At 44.3% G+C, this 15,537-nt stretch overlaps 1 protein-coding gene across 1 annotated transcript in view; it reads right to left on the bottom strand.

The window, feature by feature from the left end:
- Positions 1-212: 212 nt before the first annotated feature.
- Positions 213-15,537, bottom strand: part of DHRS12 (dehydrogenase/reductase 12) — a 45,017-nt gene continuing 29,692 nt past the window's right edge. Inside the window, exons 7-9 of the mRNA XM_025044785.1 lie at positions 12,056-12,111; positions 1,321-1,458; positions 213-322 (exon numbers count right to left, since the gene is read on the bottom strand). Coding sequence (XP_024900553.1) covers positions 213-322; positions 1,321-1,458; positions 12,056-12,111 — 304 coding nt within the window. The remainder of the gene's footprint in view (positions 323-1,320; positions 1,459-12,055; positions 12,112-15,537) is intronic.

The raw sequence follows: 15,537 nt of genomic DNA, 5'->3' as shown, positions 1-15,537 counted from the left end.
AATAATGAGATTTACACAGGAAAAGAACCTGCTGTAGAAGAGGAAGTTTAGCTTGGCCCCCATGACAGTCATATTTATTCTAAAATCAAAGTTCCTGCTGCTCGTAGGTGCCTCGTTGCCACAGGGGTGTCTTCAGGGGACGTAGAAGCGGAGTCTGCTCATTGCCCCTGCTCCGCAGCTGCTCGCTTTTTCTCTGGGGATTCTGGCCCGGCCTATTTAAATCTCTGAGCCAGCTCTTCCAGGATTTCACTTAGTTTCTCCTCTTCAGCTGGTGAGGAGGGCGTTCTAGCAAGAGACAAGGGTGTGGCAGCCGATTTCCAATCTAAAAATGAGAAAACACAAAGGTGAGAACCGCAGCGGCCTGGACTGTTCCCTGGTGGCTGCCGCACTCGGGCCCCAGGTCAGTCATCTCACTACACCTGCCGGGGAGGGGCCCACACGGGAGTTAGACAGTGTGTCTGCCCTCAGGGGTCCCCACAGAAGAGCATCATTGAAGGGAGACTGAGGGGTGGAGGACAGGAGCTCTGCGGGTGGCCAAGGGGAGGGTCTTCTGGCCTGGGACCCGGCCATGAGGGGCTGGGTGCGGGAAGCGTGGTGTGTTGGGAACTGGAAGGCAGCAGCCAGGGCTGGGGTAGGGGCACAGTCGGGGAAGGCACACCATCCCCCTCCCCGCAGGGGCCGCAGAGCTTCATAATAGCTCAAGATGGGGTGGTTATCCCATCTTGGGATATAATAGCTCAAGATGGCGTGGTTATCCACGATGGGAAAAGAGAACCGGAGAGAAGACCCTAGCTTCCACCCCAGGTCTCTCTCTTGCTGCCATCTCCTCCCTGCCCGTCTCCTCTCAGAGCTTGCCCTCAGGATCCTGCCCAGAGACCAAAACCTGAACAGATCACTGCCTCCAGAAACGAGAAAGCACAGTCACCATGTTCATTTCGTATTGCTGCTTTGGACAGCTGCCATTCTCTTGGGCTTCCAAGGTGGAAATGCCTCTACCTGGCACCCACAAGGTCTGGCCTGGCCAGGACTTTAATGACAGGGGTCACAGCCTGGGGACTTCTGTCCTCAAGGGCCCCACTGAGTTCATAAAGACAGATGAAAAAAAGCAGGAGAAGAGGGTAAACAGAGGTGAAACGCTTAACAAAACTCACCTTAACAGGTGAAGGCACCATCGTACCAAGGAAGCCTAGACACAGGGATGGGGGAACAATCCCACCACCACCTCAAGTTTCATGAGAAGGACAGTCCACCTCAAGAGGTCCCCATCATGTGGTTTAAGGAATGAGGGTGATGGCTGCCTTCACAAAAGGAGGAAGTCACCTAGAAAGAACCGGCCACTGGGCTTCATGGAGGCAGCAGGGGCGAGGGCCAGCCAAAGCACAGTGTCCGCCCCCTGGGCCACAGAGCACAGCCCGTCCCTGAACCTGGCATGGAACCTCGGCATGGACAGCCTCACACCTACGAGATGGGGACACAGGTTGATTAAGACAACAGTCTCAACTGAAGAGACTTTGTGTGATTGTCTTCTTTTTAACACAATAATTAATAATAATAATGATGATGAATGGGGTCATAAACTGCTCTTTTTCTACTTCAAAATAGCATTTATCCAACCTGTTCAGATCCCAGAGATCCTTGTTACAGAATCACTGAGAGGCTTCCCTGGAGCCAGGATAGGAAGTGCTACTCACCAGATCCTGAGACTTGAGTTGGGTCCCATGTCCCCCAGGTTCCAGGGCATGGGCACCCAGACCAGCCCAGGTCCTGAGAACCAGATCACCTGCAGTGTCCCCTTGGCCCGCTCCTACTATTCCTAACAAATGAGCCCTTTCCAAAGAGGCTGAGATGTGATTAGATAGATGCTCAGACTCCCACCTCCTGGGATAGCCATCGCAAATGATTCTGACCTCTCTGAGGATTCTGGCTGACGGTTTCTTGGACTGCTGTAGTGTTTTCTTCTTTTTAGGGAGGAGTACAGTAAGAAGAGAAAGAACTTCATTTCCTCTGCCAAGCTCCTCTGTGTCATCCTACTTCTACATGTCTTGCTTAGGCTACATAGAGGTTCCTCACCTTGTGTCACCTCCCCAGATTCCAGCACCCCCACCCTTCAGCCTGCCCCTCGCCACAGGTGGCCCAGAGCTGGCTGCAGACTAAACCCCAGACTTTAGGGGAACATAGCGTTTCTACAGTGAGCACATTGGGAAATGATATCATGCTCTTGTGAAGCCAAAGAAAGAAAAGAAACCAGAGAAAACAACATTGAAAGCCATAATGACATCAGAGGATTTTAGAGACAGGATTATCTAAGGTCCTCATTTTTTAATCAAAAATAAACTTTTTTTTTTTTCTTTTTATAGAAGCAATAATTGTTCGTTGTGGAAAAATCAGGAAGTACTGATGAGCAAAAAAAAAAAATCTGGACATCCAGTGAAGATGGTAGAGTAGGTAAATGCTGTGCTTGCCTCCTCCCATGACCACATCAAAATTACAACTAAATTATAGAAAAACCACCCTTGAGAACTACCTAAAGACTAGCTGAACAGAACGCCTATAACTAAAGATATAAAGAAGAAGCCACATTGGTAGGAAGGGTGGTGACGTGAAATGGAGTGGTCCCACACCCACATGTGGTGGCTAAGAATTTGGAGGGATATCAGCTAGAGCAGTACCCTCTGAGAAGCAGGCTCACTAGCCCAGACCACCAGTACCAGGAAGAAGCAATTTCACAACATCTGGCCATGAAAATCAGCGGGGATTGTGGCTGAGGGAGACACAGGGTTCTGGAGTACCAGGCACTCTTAAAGGGCCCACACATGGACTTACTGAGGCTCTCTGGCTCTGAGCTCTAGTGCTGGGGCAGCAGTTCGAAAAGTACCAGGGACACACAGGGAGGAACTGAATTGTCTGGCTTCAGGATGAGGGCTGGAGGGGCCCTTTGTTCTTTTGCTGAGCCCTCCCACACATCCAGTCTGTGGGTGCAGGCAGGCACCAAATTTTATTGTCCATCAAACTGGCCAACACCACTTGCCCAACCTAGGTGATTCCCTGAGAACCAGCCCCACCCAACTCCTGCCTAAATCTCTTTCAGCTACTGTTCTTCACAACCAGTCAGCCTCAGCCTGTGCTATGTACTTCCCTAAAATATCTGAAAAGTCCACAAACTCCAAACAAGTAGCAGCTGGCCTTGGCATACCCTGTACCTCTTGCTTAGTAGTCCCCCAGCCTGGTACTAATGGCAGCTAGCCTGGGTTTACAGCATAGCTTTCGCAGGCTCTTCCAAGCCCAGCACAAGCAGCTACCAAATGCAAATCACTTTGTAGCTCCTACCAGGTGGCCTTGGGGCAGGCACAGGCAGTGGCTCACCTGCCCTGCACTGGAGCCCCTTCCAAGAGGCCCCAGAACCAACCCACCCAGTAGCCAGCTTCAGATGACACCAGAACACCACCCAGTTAATTCTATAAATGACACACCCAAAGGGTGGACCCAGTCGGCACTGGAGCCTTGCTACAGCGAATCTCACTCCATGGGGTCAGCCCCCACGCAACAGCTTGTCCACTGTAGTCATGGCCAGTAGTCCTCACAGCCAATTAGCCTGAGGGTCAATCCCACTCACTGATGTGCCAACAGCAATCAAGGCTCAATTACAATACACAAACCAGGGACACCCCTGGAGCACCTTGTGAACAGGGAGACTGCATCTCTGGGCCCCAAAGGACACCTATTACATAAGGCCACTCTGCCAAGATAGAGAGACATAGCAGATCTACCTAATACATAGAAACAAACACAGGGAGGCAGCCAAACTGAGGAGATAAACATGTCCCAAATGAAAGAACAGGACAAAACTCCAGAAAAAGAACTAAACAAAATGGAGACAAGCCATCAACCAGATATAGAGTTCAAAACACTGGTTATAAGGATGCTCAATGAACTTAGGGGAAGAATAGATGAACTCAGTAACAACTTACACAAAGAGACAGAAAAAAAGAACCAATCAGAGATGAAGAATACAATAACTGAAATGAAGAATACATTAGAGGGAATCAACAACAGATTAGATGAAGCAGAGGATCAAATCAGTGACTTGGAAGACAAAGTAGCAGAAAACACTCAGAACATCAAAAAGAAGAAAGAATCAAAAAACATCAGAATAATTTAAAGGAACCTCTGGAACAACTTTAAGCATAACAACATTTACATCATAGGAATACCAGAAGGCAAGGAGAGAGAGCAAGGGACTGAAAACCTATTTGAAGAAATAATGACCGAAAACTTCTCTAACCTGGTGAAGTAAATAGACATACAAGTCTAAGAAGTACAGACAGTCCCAAACCAGTTGAACCCAAAGAGGCCCATCACAAAACACATCACAATTAAAATACCAAAGGTTAAAGATAAAGAGAGAATTTTAAAAGCAGCAAGAAGAAAGCAGTTAGTTACACACAAGGGAGCACCCATAAGACTATCAGCTGATTTCTCAACAGAAACTTCACAGGCCAGAAGGGATTGGCAGGAAATATTCAAAGTGGTGCACAGCAAGGACCTACAACCAGGCTTACTCTACCCAGCAAAACTATTATTTAGACTCTAAAGATGAATAAAAAGCTTTCCAGACAAGAAAAAGCTAAAGGAGTTCATTACCACCAAACTAGTAGTACAAGAAATGTTAAAGGGATTTCTTGGAGGAGGAGGAGGAGGAGGAGGAATGTTAGAAATATGAATATTAAAATGGCAATAACTACATATCTACCAACAATTACTTTAAATGTAAATGGATTAAATGCTGCAATTAAAAGACATAGGGTGGCTGAATAGATAAGAAAATAAGCCACATACATATGCTGCCTACAACACACTCACTTCAGATTGAAAGGCACACTCATACTGAAAGCAAAGGGATAGAAAGAGATATTTCATGCAAATGTAAAAGAAAAAACAATCTGGGGTAGCGATACTTATACCAGATAAAATAGACTTTAAACAAAAGCTATAACAAGAGACAAAGAAAGACATTACATAATGGCAAAGGGATCTATCCAATGAGAGGATATATTCCTTGTAAACATTTACACACCCAACATAGGAGTACCTAAATACATGATGGACATAAAAAGAGAGCTTAGCAGCAATACATTCATAGTAGGGGAGATTAATAACCATTGACATCAGTGGATAGATTATCCAGACAAAATCAACAAGAAAACAGTGGCTTTAAATGACACATTAGACCAGATGGGTTTAATTGATATTTTTAGAGCAGTAGAATATATATTCTTTCCAAATGGACATGGAACATTTTGTAGGACAGACCACATGAGAGGCCACAAAAGAACACTCAATAAATTTAATAAGCATTATATCAAGCATCTTCTCCAATCACAATGGTATGAAACTATAAATGAATTACAAAAAAAAACTGAAAAATAAAAATAAAAACGCATGGAGGCTAAATAACATGATAGTAAACAATGAATGGGGTTAACAATAAGATCAAGGAAGAAATCAAAAAATATGTTGAGATAATTAAAACACAATGACTCCCTCCCCGCCCCCAAAAAATATCAATGGGACACAGACAAAGCAGTTCTAAGAGGGAAATTCATAGCAATGCAAGCTTACCTCAAGAAACATGAAAATTTTCAAATAAACAATCTTAACTTTACACCTAAAGGAACTAGAAAAAGAAGAACAAAGTTTAAAGTGAGTAGAAGGAGGGAAATAATAAATATCAGAGTGTAAATTAATGAAATAGATTTTTTAAATCAATCAACCAATCAATCAATCAAGCAAAAGGTTAATGGAATCAAGAGTTAGTTTTTTGAAAAAAATAAACATAATTGATAAACCTTTAACTAGACTCATCAAGAAAAAAAGGGCCCAAATAAATAAGATCAGAAATGAAAGAGGAGAAGTGACAACTGACATCACAGAAATCCAAAGGATTATAAGAAAATACTATGAACAATTATATGTCAACAAGTTGGACAACCTAGAAGAAATGGATAAATTCCAGGAACATACAATCTTCTAAGACTAAATCAAGAAGAAACAGAAAATCTGACCAGACTAATAAGTACTAATGAAATTAAATCAATAATCAAAAAACTCCCAACATACAAAAGTCCTGGACTAGATGCATTCGCCAGTGAATTATACCAAACATTCAGAGAATTAACACCTATCCTTCTCAAACTATTCCAAAAAGTTCAAGAGGAGGGAAGGCTCCTAAGCTTAATTTATGAGGCCAGCATTACCCTGATTCTAAAACCAAAAAAAGACATTACAACAAAAGAAAATTATAGGCCAATATCCCTGATGAACATAGATGCAGAAATTCTCCACAAAATATTAGCAAACCGAATTCAGCAATACATTAAAAAGATTGTACACCATGATCAAGAGGGGTTTATTCCTGGAATGCACAGTTGGTTTAATATCTGCAAATCAATAAACCTGATACACCACATAAACAAAATGAAGGATAAAAATCACATTATATCATCAGATGCAGAAAGAGCATTTGACAAAATCTAACATCCATTTATAACAAAAACTCTCAGCAAAGTGAGAGTAGAGGGAACAACATAATAAAGGCCATATATGACAAACTCACAGCTAAGATCAAACTTTACAGTGAAAAACTAAAAGCATTTTCCTTAAGATTAGGTACTAGACAAAGATGTCTACTTTTACCACTTCTATTGAACATAGTATTGGAAGTCCTAGCCATAGCAATCAGACAGGAAAAAGAAATAAAGGACATCCAGAGGTAAACTGTCATTATTTGCAGATGACATACTACTACAGAGAGAGAACCCTAAAGAGTCCACAAAAAAAAACTATTAGAACTGATAAAATGAATTTAGTAAAGTAGCAGGATACAAAATTAATATTCAGAAATCAGTTGTGTTTTATACACCAATAACAAACTATCAGAAAAAAATTAAGAGAACAATCTCATTTACAGTTGCATTAAAAATCTAGTAATAAATTTAACCTAGGCTGTAAAAGACCTGTACTCAAAAAATTATAAGACATTGAAGAAAGAAATTAAAGAAGACACAAATAAATGGAAAACTATAATGTGCTCATGGACAGGAAGAATTAACATTGTTAAAATCTCCATACTACCCAAAGCAATCTATAAATTCAGTGCAATCCTTCTCAAAATATCAATGGAATTTTTTACAAAACTAGAATAAATAATCCTAAAATTTATATGGAACCACAAAAGACCCCAAATGACCAAAGCAATATTGAGAAAGAAGAACAAAGTTGGCGATATCATGCTACCTGATAGCAAACTATATTACAAGGCTATAGAAATCAAAACAGCATGGTACTGGCATGAAAACAGATCAATGATAATGAACAGAGAGCCCAGAAATAAACCCACATCTATATGGTCAGTTAATCTCTGACAAAGGAGGGAAGAATGTACAAAAAGGTAAAGACAGTCTCTTCAATAAATGCTCTTGAGAAAACTGGAAAGATGCATGTAAAGAAAATGAAACTAGATCATTCTCTTACACCATATACAATAATAAACTCAAAATAGGTTAAAGACTTAAATGTAAGACTTGAAACCATAAAATCCTAGAAGAAAACATAAGCAGTAAATTCTCTGAAATTGCCTTAGTATTATTATTATTATTATTATTTTTTTTTTGATATGTCTCCTTGGGCAAGGGGAACTAATGAAAAAATAAACAAATGGGACTATATCAAACTAAAAAGTTTTGCACAGCAAAATAAACCATCAACAAAATGAAAAGACAAGCTGCTGAATGAGAGATGTTTGTCAATGATACGTCCAACAAAGGGCTAATATTCAAAATACATAAGGAACTCACACAACTTAACACCAAAAAGACAATCTGATTTAAAAAATGGTCAGAGGACCTGAATAGACATTTCCCCAAAGAGGAAATACAGATGGCTAATAGACAGACATATGAAAAGAAGCTCAATGTCGCTAATCATCAGAGAAATGCAAATTAAAACTACAATGAGATATCACTTTATACCTATCAGAATGGGTATCATTAATAAATCAACAAATGACAAGTGTTGGCGAGAATATGGAGAAAAGGTAACCTCATGCACTGTTGGTGAGGTTGCATATTTGTACAGCCACTATGGAAAACAGTATGAAGTTTCCTTAAAAAATTAAAAATAGAACTGCCACATGACCCAGCAATCCAACTTCAGGGTATTGATCTGAAGAAATCCAAAACATTAATTTGAAAAGATATGTGCATCTTTATATTCACTGAAGCTTTATCTACAATAGCCAAGATATAGAAGCAAACTAAGTGCCCATCAAAAGACAATTGAATAAAGAGGTAGTGCATATATACAATGGAACATTACTGAGCCATAAAAAAGAATGAAATTTTACCATTTGCAACAATATGGATAGATCTAGAGGGTATTATGCTAAGTGAAATAAGTCAGACAGAGAAAGATAAATACCATATGATTTCACTTATACATAGAATCTAAAAAAACAAAGTGAACAAACAAAACAAACATTCATAAAGAGAACACGCTGATGGTTGCCAGATGGAGGGATATGTGGGGGGAGGGGGCGGGAAGAGTGACGGGATTAAGACGTACGAATTGTCAGTTACAACACAGTCATGGGGATGTAAAGTACAGCATAGGGAATATAGTCAATAATATTGTAATAACTATGTATGGTATCAGGTGCGTATCAGATAGATGTATGGGGGGAGTCCCTTTGTACGTTATATAAATGTCTAACAACTATGCTATACACCTGAAATTAATATATTGAATGTTAACTGTAATTAAAAATTTTTTAATTAAAAAAAAAAAAGCAAAAATTCAAAATAATCTGTGGTACCACTCAGAGAGAACAAGTGTCCACATGCTCAGGCTCCTGCCTAGCCCTCCTTCAGGCCTATATGTCTACACCTGAGAGGCCCAGTAGTCACTCTGTGACACGTGGACAATAGATGACAAACTGCACCTTGACCCCAATGTTAGAGCCAGGCAGTGGGCTTCAAAGCGCAGATTCCGTAAGCAGACAGGTTGAAGTGGCGTGTCAGGGTTGGGTACTTGGAAGTAAAGGAGGCTGGTGGCTCTGACGGCCCGATGGAGCTCGCCCTGGTCAGGCATGTCTACGTTAGGGATGAGAGGGACTGAGAAGCCATTCTCTTCCTATACTCCCAGCCTGAGTCTCTCCTGCTGTGCTTTGCTTATGTATGCAAAGAGCAGCCCCTTTGCGTACATAACAGGAGACTGCAAAACCCAAAATTTGTGCATCAGATGCTAATCTGTGTTGGGTCCTCAGCCAGGTCTCCTGGGATTCTACAGAGCACCAACACGCACCTTTTTCTACAAGAGTGTAGGTGTAGCAAAAATTACATCATAAGGCATGGAATGTTTTGGGACCTGGTATCTCCACTTAATGATATAGTGCAGACAATTTTCCTTTCCCATAGACATTTATCGACGGCGGTTTTCAGGTCTGAACAGCTTCCTCGTACAGGTGTTCCATAACACATTAGCCTACACTCCTATACCAGTGCTGCCATGAGCGACTTTATTTTCCACATCTTTCATTATTTCTCAGATCAATTCCAAGGATGTATATACAAATGTTAAGGCTTCTAAGAAACTGGATTTCAAAAGGAGACAACAATGTCTGAGAGAACTTGCTTCTCAAAATGCGGTGGCTGGGCCCAGGTGGGACGTCCTCGCCCCCTGAACCTCTGTTTCCTCGTCAGTCAATGGGTGTGATAGTGGTGCCCACCTCACAGGGACTGTGAGGACACCTGTGTTAGCATCCAGGCAGCACTGAGGGCAGCTGTTGGCACCTCAGTGTCCTGTGGGGCGTCTGCTGTGGCTGCTGCTGTCTTAGTTCTCTTGCTTGGGAAGGAGGAAAACGCTGCAGGGAGTAGGGAGTTGGGAGGGGCGGGTCTGGAAATGAGCTCTGCTCCCCTTCCCCGCTGCTCCAGCACCCGTCCATACAATTCTGGCTGTCTCCTTGGTGATTACTAGTCACCCTTGTGCTCTCATTATTTCCAGAAACCTCGGTAGTGGTGAGGTGGCCTGGGCCTATCCCCAGGGCCCAGGTGGCCTCCCATTGATTTCCCTTGGGCCCTGTCCATTCTCTGGGACGTGGGAATGCCAGAGTTCACCAGGACCTCTATCACTAGGCCACTGTAAGTCAGGAGGGCACAAAGGCCACCCTACCCTCACCCCCACCCCAGGCTGTGCACAAGGCAAAGTGGAAACAAAAGCTCTTCTAGGGACTAGGCGTCTCCCTTTCTATCCCAATGTGCCCTTCCCAAACAGAAATGAAGCAATCTCTTAGTCCTCAGGACGTCGGTTCTGGGTCATTCCTGGAGAGACTGAATCCTGTGGCTGCTCAGATATTTTTAGATGAAACAGAAACTGCACGGAAATTAAAGGCTACGACCTACCTGGGGTGTCGACCCAGCCAAGATGCACTGACAAGAAATGGACGGCTTGGGGCGCTCGGGCCCACCGCTCAGTCAGAACCACCTGCTGTCTCTGGACCGGGAGAAGGATGAACGAATGGGAGAAAAGGTGCCCCTCGGGGACACAGGACAAGCCCCGCCCACCTTGTCTGAGACTGCGGTAGGCACGGATTTCTGACTTGGTTTCACCTTTTTTCCGAACTGAGTCTTTACCAACAAGGTCTGACTAGAACCCAGTGCTGCGCGCCGGCGCCCCCACAGGAGGTGCGCAGAGCACAGAGAAGGGACAGCGAAGGGCGCTCCCTGGACTTCCCTAACCCCTCCCCTCCACGAAATCAATTCCCCGCGGCGCCCAGATCCTCCTTTTCCACAGGCTGCTTGTGCGGCTCCGTTCTTTGCTGGACATGTGCTCAGTGAGGGCAGGGTCCGCCTCGCTCGCTCTTGTGCCTCAGGCCCCGCGCACAGGCTGGCACTGAGTGCGCGTCTATTAATACGTGAATTAACTACTGCCTTAGAGTGTAGGAAACATACTGAAGGTGCTTAGGGAACACATCAGTTGCAAATAATTTTTAGAATAACTGAAGATTCCCACTTAAACCTCAGCTGTATTGAGTTATTATGGCCAAATCTCAGGGCAGTTGGGAATGTCTGCCAAAGAACTCTCCCTAGGCCCCTTTTTTGAATATAAAGGTGATGTATTCTCAGGTTCCAGGAATTAGGACATGGACATCTTGGGGGGAGGGAGTGATCATCCTGCCCACCAAAGCAGAGAGAAGGCAGCTTACATAAACTGCCTTCTCGATGCCTCTGATTTATGTCATTTCAGCCCATTAGGAGAGAACAGGCTCCATTAGCTTGTCTGTTGCTGTTCAGCATCATGTTCTCTAGAAAATGCACCCACTATCCTGCCCTGAATGCCACCCACAGCTGCCCTTGCTCTTCAGAAGCCTCCCTTTCCCAGTGCTTTGCCAGCTCTCAGATAACACAGCTGTCAGGGAAGAGCCTGCAGCAATGGCTGGGTCTTTAACACGGCTCTTGCACAGTTCTGCCTCCTTTTCACAGGGAATTCATGGGCTATGTGTAGGCAGCAGCCACACAGCCATGACAAGAGGCAGGAAGAGGGGAGGTGGGGGTGCCCCTGAGGGTAGAAGGGCAGGATTTGGAGTGGCTTCCACGGAGTCTGGACTGCCAGAGCGAGTGGGAATCCCAGGCTACGCATCTACACAGAGCAAATGTCCTCGTGAGCACATGTCCTGAGGACAGGGGATCCTCACAGAGCTAGTGTCCTGACAAGCACATGTCCTGGGGAAGAAGCATCAGCCTGACCTTCACCTTGACCTGGACCCCTCCCAGTCTTTGCTGGCCCCTCTCCAGACCTGCCTTGGCTCTGCCCAGGCTGACCCACCGCTGCTTGACTTCAGGTTATTAAACAGAAGGGCCATAGGTCCATTGGCCAGAATTGGGTTTTCCCTGTGGATGTGGACAAGAATGGCCCCGTTAGGACAACTGGGGCAACAAATGTAGGACAACTGACTTCCCATCTGACCAAAGTCATTTACTTACAAAACGGCACAAAACTCAACTCGCCACTCTGGGATCATGTTCTTTCTCCAACACAGGGATGAGGGCAGTCATGAGACTATACATACCTGAGGAGGTACAGAGCACGCTGTGAGGGTGGGGTGGAGCTATCTCTGCCATGGGACCCTTCTCTCAGGTGGCCCTCGGTGCGGGGGTGGCCTGTTCACCTGCATCCTCCAGATTTGTGGCAAGCAGCTACCTGAGCTGCAAGCTCCTATATCTCGGAGGATTTTTAAATCCAAATGCTGCGACTAGCCCTGTATTGCTGTCACTTACTGTTTTGTTCCTTCTCTGATCTCAGATTTTCCTTTCCCTGGGATTGGAACAAAGATGCCTTAGAACCTCATGTACTGGAGAGGAAAAGACGACCACACTCTAGGAAGGGAGAAAGCAATCTCAGACAGCCTGTAAGCCCACTTTGTGGGGAAAAGTGTGTGTGTGTGTGTGTGTGTGTGTGTGTATTTACATATGTTCATTACATCTACTCTATGCATAAAAATTGTAAATAGGAAATATGAAATTTAGCAAAGTCGGTTATGTCCCAAGGGTAGCATTAAGTAAAACGTTTGCTTCCTTTGCTGTGCATGTCTGTACTGTTGAATTTGAATATTTTTACAATGAGTGTATAATTTTACGATTTTTCTGCAATCATAAAACATACATAACATTTTTAATGAAATGAGAAAAATACTGTTGAAGTATATTTGACATGGAAAGATGTATGGAATGAGAATTTACAAAATGGCAAGAAAAACAAATTCTGTTTTTCTGAGGAAAGATGTATCAAAATAAAGAGAAAGTATCTTCAAGGATGATATTTTGGTACAGTAAAATGTTTAAAATGCTTATCTCTGAGGGGTAGAATTTGTATTTCTATGTTCTCATGCCTAACTGTATTTTTTTAAACAATGAACATGTATTACCTTGTGTTAAAGGGGATAGTTAAATTACAGCCCCTTACCCCAGTGTGGCGTGGGGAACAGTAAGGGGCTCCAAGTGACAGGGCCCTGGGCTCTTTCTTGGCCACTGGGAGCTTCTGCTTGACCAACTCTGCCCATCGCTTTGCTCCCTGCTCATGCAGTGGCCCTGCTCGTGTGGTGGCCCTGCACTTGAGCTTGGAGGAGCAGCCCAGCAACACAGAAAGCCTCGATTTGAGCCCTGACTGGCACCTACCAGTGGTGTGACCTAGGACAAGCTGACATAGTACTTTGGCCTTGATTCCTTTACTTGAGAGAGGTAATAGCTGGCCAACCCCGCTCTTAGCATCAGAGGGTTTTGTGGTGAGATAATGCGTACGTGGACTGGAAAGCTCTCTGTACACATTCGTTGTTGTCATTTCGTTCTGTATTATTATTAACTGTAACTCTGCACTGTGACTCTCATCTCAGACAGCATTCTTAGTTGTCCACAGCCCAATTAATTTTTGGCCAGCCTTGTGAGTATTTGTGGATTTTTACACTCTTGTGAACACTTGCTCTGTAACAGCTGTTCACCTCTCCTTAGTGAGCTTGGACACTTCCTTTGTATTCACTGCTAGTGGCTTTGTGATTTAATTTGTGAGAAATAGAAAGGACTTCTGCCAAAAGCTATCTGCCCCATCAGCCTGCCCTAACGGATTGTCAAGAATGAGTTCTTCGAGTAAAGGAAATGAAAGCTGGAAGCAGGTTCCACGCAGCAGGCCTGCAGCCCCTCCTCAGAGAGGCCTGGCTACCCTGCCCCAACGCCCCAGTGAGGGCCTGTGTTTTGTTTTCTGCTTCATCCTCTGCAAAAGAGAATATACCTGTATCAATTTAGATGTTAACAGTCACCTGCAGGAGGATTAGTGGGCCACCCAGTCTGACTAAGTAGTCTCCTCTAGGGCACAGCCAGCTGGGAGGTGCTCTTTAAAAGCTCCTACAGAAACAGCAGTCTTCAGCAACAGGCCTTACAGGGGTTTAACTATCTTTGTTAAATCGCCTTAATCCCAAATCCACAGAATGTTCCCGTCCCCACTCTTCTCCCTGTGCTCACTCACCTCCCCAAGGAGCAGATCTGAGGCATCACACATTTCTGTAGCATTTTCCCTCCTAGGTCATCAAGTTTATCGTTCCAAAGGACATACGTAACTCTTTACATGAAGCAAGCATTTCTCCTCCCCAAGACGGAGTTGAAGCATCTCTCTTTCTGGCTACAAGCAATTTATAATCCTCCAACCTCCCAGCCAGCTTTCTAAAGTCTTTCCTCTGTATCCTCAGAGTCTTTTCAGGCCAGCAAAGAGAAACACAATAATAATCTGCTGAAATAATAACAGAAATGTTATATGCGTGTGTGTGTGTGTGTGTGTGTGTGTGTGTGTGTGTGTGTGTGTGTGTAAATTTTATTAAGAGAACTGGAATTAAAAGAATCCCAAAGAGGTTCAGTCACTTATCCAAGTTCCCAGCAAGTCCATATGAAGAGGAAAACAGATGGCAAATCTCCCTTTTCCTGAGTAATTAAACTACGCTGAGTTCCAGCAGACACCAGGGCCAAGGGAGTCAGAACGTATCCCAGTGTTTGCAAGTCATTGTTCCCTCAGGTGACCTTGGTGCCAGGAACTTCTTGCTCAGCTCATACAGATTCCACCATGGGCCCGTTAACACGTGAGTCAATGGCCCTCTTTTGCCCCAAAGCCCTTCAAATCTCCAGGTTCCCAACCGAATTAAGCAAAAACACTTTGGGGCCTGGTGTAGTAGACTTCTTTTGGAGATGTGCCTCATCCTCTCCCCTTAGGGTTGGGCCTCGCATCCTCTTTGTAACAACGAACACAAAACTCAATCAGTACCCTGGGTCAGGCACTATGTTTGTCCCATGTGGCCTGGACCCCATGGGCAGAGTGGACTGAGCTAGGAGTGACACCTAAGCCAAGCTGTGCCCGTCTAACCCTCCCCCCACGAGTGAGGAAATGGGACTCTGGAACTGAAGGTGGGTTGGCTGGGCGGCAGCCGTCCTGGGCCCACGTGCAGGAAAAGCAGAGAGAGAGCTGCCACAGACGGGGAGAGAGCGAGGCCGTTGTGATGACGGTCTGTGGACAGTGGTCCCAGGGAAACAGAAAAAGTGTACCCCAGTTCCTCGTAGCTCTCTTGTTCTGTCCCTGACCCTCCCAAAGCCCAGCTGTGCCTCTTCCACTGAGTTCCATGGGGGCTGCCCTTGTATCCCACCAATACATTGTTTTTATCCTGTTACTTTTAACTAGACAATCCTTAAGACACTCAGCTCACCTTGGCTAGAAAGTTTACCAGTTCTTCGGTGCTAAGCAGCTGCCTTTTAAAATAAGAGTATCCTCTGAAAGGTGCAGGCAAGGCATCACTGGAAATGGCTAAGGGTGTTTAGCCATTTTGGTCGCTCGTACCTCAGTGTGAACCAGTCCAGTAACTTCCCTTCCTCCAAGACTGACTAGCTAAGATCAGGGATATTTGGGGGATTCATAGTTTTGATGAGAAACAAAAAAGAAAGAAGTTTTAGAGGA

The sequence above is a fragment of the Pteropus alecto genome, unplaced genomic scaffold (assembly GCF_000325575.1).
Source record: "Pteropus alecto unplaced genomic scaffold, ASM32557v1 scaffold413, whole genome shotgun sequence".
NCBI lineage: Eukaryota > Metazoa > Chordata > Mammalia > Chiroptera > Pteropodidae > Pteropus > Pteropus alecto.
This window is presented reverse-complemented; position numbering and strand designations above follow the sequence as displayed.